Source organism: Thunnus thynnus, chromosome 17, assembly GCF_963924715.1.
Source record: "Thunnus thynnus chromosome 17, fThuThy2.1, whole genome shotgun sequence".
Taxonomy (NCBI): domain Eukaryota; kingdom Metazoa; phylum Chordata; class Actinopteri; order Scombriformes; family Scombridae; genus Thunnus; species Thunnus thynnus.
Window position 1 is genome coordinate 23,630,031 of NC_089533.1, and position 6,753 is coordinate 23,636,783.

General features: G+C 37.7%; 1 protein-coding gene across 1 annotated transcript; it reads left to right on the forward strand.

Annotated features, from left to right (window-relative positions):
• Positions 1–3,087: 3,087 nt before the first annotated feature.
• On the forward strand, positions 3,088–6,671 carry LOC137201234 (zinc finger protein Gfi-1b-like). Its single transcript, XM_067616183.1, has 6 exons — positions 3,088–3,347; positions 4,180–4,448; positions 4,753–4,922; positions 5,836–5,970; positions 6,085–6,250; positions 6,335–6,671. Exons 2-6 carry the CDS (start codon positions 4,193–4,195, stop codon positions 6,529–6,531), a joined length of 924 nt encoding a protein of 307 aa, XP_067472284.1. The 5' UTR covers positions 3,088–3,347; positions 4,180–4,192; the 3' UTR covers positions 6,532–6,671.
• Positions 6,672–6,753: the final 82 nt, after the last annotated feature.

The window sequence follows — 6,753 nt, forward strand, 5'->3', positions numbered from 1 at the left end:
TTGAGATATTGTGACAGCGAAGGCCATAACATATGATTCACATCATTTTCATACTCAAAAAACCATTCAGTGACCCCTCGTGCCCTGTGAAGTGGGGTATTGTCATCCTGGAAGAGACCACTCCCATCAGGATAGAAATGTTTCATCATAGGATAAAGGTGATCACTCAGAACAACTTTGTATTGATTTGCAGTGACACTTCCCTCTAAGGGGACAAGTGGACCCAAACCGTGCCAGCAAAATGCCCCCCAAAGCATAACAGAGTCACTGGATCCCCTCACTGTAGTGGTCAAGCATTCAGACCTGTAATGGTTTTTCCTTTAATTTGTCACCCATTTGTATCTGTTATAAAGAAAATTAACAACAGATATAGGTTTGCATTGTGTGTGTATGATTCAGTGAGCTGTGAGTTTTGTTGATTTCTGAAAAGCTTTTTGTTTCTATTTTTATCTGTGTCTTCAATTTGAGTGATTAATGTGTTCACTTTGTTCTGCTTTGGTTAATGTTCTTGTTTTTGTTAACTGCCTTGAAGTATGAGTAACTTTTTATGGTTGTTTTCCAAGTCCAAGTTCAAGTATCTTATTTGTCATTGTATAAAACAACGAAACAACAGAGCTTCTCCCTGAGCCACGTAGTGCAAAATATAAGATAAAAGATGTAATCAAATAGAATAGAATAGAATAAAATAGATACTAAGAATGAAATAGATATTAAATAGATAGTCAACACTTATTTACACAATAAAATTGTATAAAATAGTTATCAGGAATAAAATAAACATAAAAATAGTCAGCACATATTTACACACACAGTAATCAGTAATATTTTCCGTGCAAATTCTTCAGGTGCAAAGTAATGCATGTGGTGTTAACATGATTCAGAGTTCAGAGTTCTTGTCTGGGGTTGTGTAGGGAAGTAGTGGGTGGGAGATGGATTGAAACAGGACGGAACGGTACCAGAGGGGTGTGGGCTGGAAAGTTTTGTTTAGCGGCCTGACTACTTGTGGGAAAAAACTGTTCATCATTCTGGTAGTCCTTGCTTGGATAGACCTGTATCTTCTTCCTGAGGGCAGTACATCAAATAAGAGATGAGCTGGATGTGATTGGTCTCTGATGATGCTGTGAGATTGGTGAAGGCTGTAGATGGTGGTGATGTCTTGTTTTCTGATGGGTTCAGTGCAGCTGGACTTTATCTCTTTTTCTGGTTTTTATATTTCTTTATTTTCCCGGTTCTATTTTGGGATGAAATGTTTATAATTCTTCTGGTGTTGGACACAATATCTTATAATATATGTAATATATAATATAATATCTAATTAACTTATTCCGTTCTGATCACAAATTTGGCTTTAGGACACAAACAGTTTGGTTTATTTATTGAAACTGTAGATTTGAGTCTGATTCATACTGTGTATACACCCACTGAGCACTGTGTTAGGAACATCTGTGCAATCTAATGCTATCCAATACAAAAGCTCTGCCATAAATTCTGCTTTTACAAAGCTTATACATTTTCAGTATGTGTTGACAAAAAGGGGATATTTCTGTTTATTATAGCAGTCATACTGGGTGGTGGTGGTGTAGTGGTTTCTAATAGTGTTTCTAATATTTAGTCAACCACATTAACATACATGAGGAGGGCAAAATATTAGGAGCACTTTTCAATAACACATATATAGATCATTTGTAACTGGTGATGAAAATTAAAAATGGTACAGTATATATTTGTAAATAGATTAGGGGCTGCTAAAACACTTACTACTGATATAAATTATATTTGTGATGACCATTTAACAAATCATTTACAAATAATGACCTAATCTAAGAAATAATTTACTGATCATTTGTAAAGATTTAAAAGCACACTAGAATGAGTGATTCCAACTGTAAATAGTTTTGAACTATCCAAAATTATCCAAGTCAAATATTACTTATTGGTTGACAGTTTTAGTGTCCCTGTCTGCTTTCTGTCTGTATTGTTTTGTGAACCTGCAGTGTTGAAAATGCAGTATAAGGCAAAACACCATGCAAACAAGATGCTGCACACAGTGGTTTACATGTGGGTATTTATTTTACTGCAGTTTAGTAATCAGCGTTGGTTGATTAGGATGGGAGCACTGTAATTTCCATGCTTTTATGGATGAATGAATTGAACCTTTGAATTGGCTTGTTTTCTGTTGGACAGATAGATGCTGGCTAGAATAGTTTGCTGCAGCTAATGCTGTAAATGTGGTAAATGTGTTCAGGGGGAGGATGCTTCATGTCTTGTTAGGAAGAAGAAGCAGGAACTTTGCAAGTGGTATTCACAAGTCACACAACTAGGATGACTCAGTAGGTCTTTACGGTATTGTACGATTTAACACTTTTTTCTTTTGGCTTGAGTGTTCAAGTTTACACTCTGCTCATGGTAGATCATAGCATACTTCACACTTCTCAATATTTGCAAATATTTGGAAGTTAATGTGTAGTAAATGTAAATGTTTTCAGCACATATATGATTATGCATTCATAGTTTGTAATGGATATTTCTAACAATTTATAACAGATTAACAACAGTAATTAACAAATGTATATAAATGTTGTGTTAACATTAGTATATCATTTATTAGGGCGTATATTGATTGTTATTGTGATACCTGAAAAGTGTTATGGTATCTAAATGATGATCTTCCTTCCTGAGGAAAAGGTTAGTAAGTTAGGCTGTAATTCAGTGATTACAAAAAAAAAAAAAATCTCCCCTCGCTCACAGATGGAAGTGTGTGGGATGGCTGGGTACCACAAGACCACATACACATGAACAGACAGGTGGAAGTGGAGGGTAAGGGCATTTTAGTGCTAAAGGTTCACATGTTCACATGAGAATGATGAGATATTCAAACTTTCCAAAGGATGCTCAATCTATTTATGAGTCCACCCACAGTAACAGTCATAATAGTGGGGAATCCATCCAGTAAGCATATTGGTGTCACAGTAAACAAGATTACACATTCATGTGCAGTCGAACAAACTTTTCACACACAGATAGTGTCATGTTATTACAGACACGCTTGTCAAGATGTGGCATCAACAATCGAGAGCGTAATAGAAAAGAGGAAGATATGCTCAAAGTTACTCTTTTTAAAAGTAATACTTTTTGATTATTTTGTAATTTTGTAGATCACTCCAATGGACTTTTGTTGGCGTTTTTTTTCTTCTTGTGCCTCCTGCCCCACAATCCTCTGCAGCCTTTCAAAATCAAATCAAATCTCTTTGTGTCATCAGTTGATGGGTGTTACAAAGAGAAAAGAGGACGTTACCAACAGTGAAGACACAACAAACTCCCTCAACCTTCAACTGCGCAATACAGAGGTAAGATCAACAATTCTGCTGGAATCTCATTGTTATGGTGTCAAGGTTATATCTCATATATATTATCATTTATGTTTCAATAGCTCATGTACTTACATAACAACATAACAAAGTCAACCTACTGGCACTTTTCTACTTCCTCTGTGCAACAGTCAGCTAGTGAAAGATATTATTTTACAGAATTATGTAATCAGGAGGTTACTAAATAAATGATCTTTATCACAGTGGCTGATAAAAAAATCTACATGAAGGGTTATGGAAATAATATGAAACAAGCTGCGCAATATTAGTCAGCCGTAATTTTCTCGAGTTGTCTCTTACTTTTTCTTTCGGGCTTTCCCGAAAGATAATAATGTTAAAATAACCTATTTTCAAAGCAGTTTCAAGCAGTTATTTGTAAAATATCTTGTGTCTAGAAATATGAAGCCGCTCACAACATAGTTAACTTGATACATTGATCACTTAAATACTCTTGTTAAATTCTGGTAATCTGAACATCAAATTCTTAAATTTAAAATCATTCTGCTGTCATTCTAAATGTCAAAATAGAGGGTATTATCATTAAAATGGAGGTATAAAAAGTGGTAGTACAGTGTCAGTTTAGAAGTTATCTGACAACATCACAGCAGGGTTATCCTCAGTGAGAGCCCTGGCACTTTTTGCAGGTGGCAGGCTGTATTTGTTAAGGAAACCTCAAGCTTTGGCATTGTAACTGAACATGCACCAACAGGTGCGCGACATCTGAGTGTGTGCAGCTCTAAAAGTGACATGAAAGATCTGACTTTTCAGTCTCCTGTGGGTCTTTATTCTGCATCATTTTTACCTCCCTCAGTCACCCTTCTGCCATGCCACGATCGTTCCTCGTCAAGTCTAAAAGGACTCATCTGCTTGGCCAATCTAAGGACTCCTTTAGACAACACTCCAAGTCCCAAACAGATGCTGACCAGCCTGTTACGCAGGGCAGGACGGAGCCTGAAGATGCTGTGCAGCCTTTGACCGCCACATTTGGAGTCAAAGACTTTCTGGCTGAAGCCCACTCACTGTGGGATAGCTTCGCAGTTCGGTCTCACAGTGCCCCCACAGATCATCCTTGGGCTTCAGGTACCCAACACTTTCTTTGTTTTTGTGACACTGAAATAGTTTTTAGAGTATACAGGATGTGTTTCTGGATGGCAACACTGTTAATTAAGGTGAATATTGTTGATCTCACTGATTTTGTCATAAAGTGGAAGATGATTACAAGAGGAGGCTCTGCATTATTTGAGACAGTGTTCAGGATTCAGTTTTGTGCACTTAGTGTACTCAGAACAAGCAAGTATCCTACACAAAGCTAGAAATTACTCAGTAATTCTCCGTAAACTAAAGACATTCCCACCATCCTTATCCTTTCATTTTCTAACAAAAGCCACTGTGGAGAACAGAGACGCTCCTCTACAGGCCTCGCCTTGGTCGACAGACAGATACCAGGCATCTGAAAGAGAGAGGGAACTGGAGAGACTGGTCTTCATATTACTCAACCACACATCGCACACTGACCTCAAATCCCCCGTCAGCCAGTGCCCGCTTTGTGAAAAGGTAGGAGGCCTCTGGATTTTGAGATTTCCATGTGACCCTTATGCTCTCTGTTCTTATCAGTCGTTGTAATGAAAGTGTGAATAAAAGTACTTGCAAGGCAACAGGTCAGAGAGGAAAGCAGCAGTGGTTTACTGTGTGAAATAAAATCTGTGAGATCAGTCTGTGCTGTACAGAAGGAGTAGGATTGCAATTTTTCTTGCAACTGGGGGGATATTGTGAACAACAAAGAAATCTAAAATAAATCGCTGTTTACGGGTAGAAAAATTTGCTAGTTATTACATTCATTTATATGCATTTAACAAAAATTGAGATAACCAGGTTGGTAAAAAATATATATTTGTGATGTATCTTCACAGATTATGATTTTGTTAATGTTATTCAAGCAAATGTCTTTCTATTGACACTATGCCTTGCCTAAAACCTTTTTTCAAGAATGTTTCCACTCAAATACCTGACTTACAGGTTTAATTAAAAGATAAAATGAATAAAACTGCCCCCTCTCTCTTCACTAGAACCTTATTCATACCAGATTTCTGAGGCTGATACTGACATTGATATTTGGATTGTTTTAAAAACGCTATAACTACATATCAGCCAATATTCATTTAACACTTAACATCCCTTAAATCTAGTTATTAAAGGACTGTGACTACAATGTGTTGAAAAATAGTAATCTTAGGTGATATAATAATAGTTATGTAAAAATAAAAACTGTTGAAAACTAAACTTGTGGATAAACTATGTAATGGTATCACTGTTCATAAAAAACCTCAAATGTACATATGTTGTCTTTGTTACTTATCAGCTGACACATATACCGATAATAAGCTAAAATCGGCTGATTTATATCAGTCCATCTCTGCTGTTATGTCATCCTTCTCTTTTTCTCTTGCTGACACTCTGTCTCCCTCAGTCTCTTTCAGAAGTCTTAATATCAAGAGGTGGTCTGCTGCCTCATATTTACAACACCCTCTCTGTCCCATTGACAAGATCATCCACAGTCACAGACATGCCCAGTATGCCCTTTGGTTTCAGAGCAAGAGCTAAGGTACAGTGCACAATGAGAAAATATTTACAAGAGAAATAACTTTAGCATTTTCAGTGCAAACACATGACTCTGTCTGCTATTTGACCATGTGTGCATGTGTTCTTACACATCCAGGAGCGTAGCTTTGGCTGCAAGGTGTGCGGAAAGGTGTTCAAGCGCTCGTCCACCCTGTCCACTCACCTCCTCATCCACTCAGACACGCGGCCTTACCCGTGCCAGTACTGCGGCAAACGATTCCACCAGAAGTCAGACATGAAGAAACACACCTTCATACACACAGGTGAGTGAGCACTGCAACAGGAAATGAACTATACTCTTGAAAATGCTCCTACTCATACTCTGCACTCTTTTGGTGTCCCCTCAGGTGAGAAACCACACGTGTGCAAGGTGTGCGGTAAAGGATTTAGCCAAAGCTCCAACCTCATTACCCACAGCCGAAAGCACAACAGCTTCAGGCCGTTCAGCTGCCCCCGCTGTCAGCACAGCTTCCAGCACAGGCTTGACCTGCAGCGCCACCAAGAGACTCAGTGTGTCTATGGAAACATGTACGCTAAAAACTGAGTCCAGGAAGTGATGAAGTCATATCAAAACTGGGTGAAATGGCACTTGTAAATAATTCTCATTCAGTCATTCACATGCATAATTAAAAGTGGAAGATTTATGTCAATAAAAGTTAGTTGATTTGTGTAGAAAGCATTATTTCATCCTCTTGGTTTGTGTTTTTTTTTTAGTTTGAAAAGCCTTGTTGTTAGTTTTGTGTGTTAAGCAGGAACTTAGGCAGCA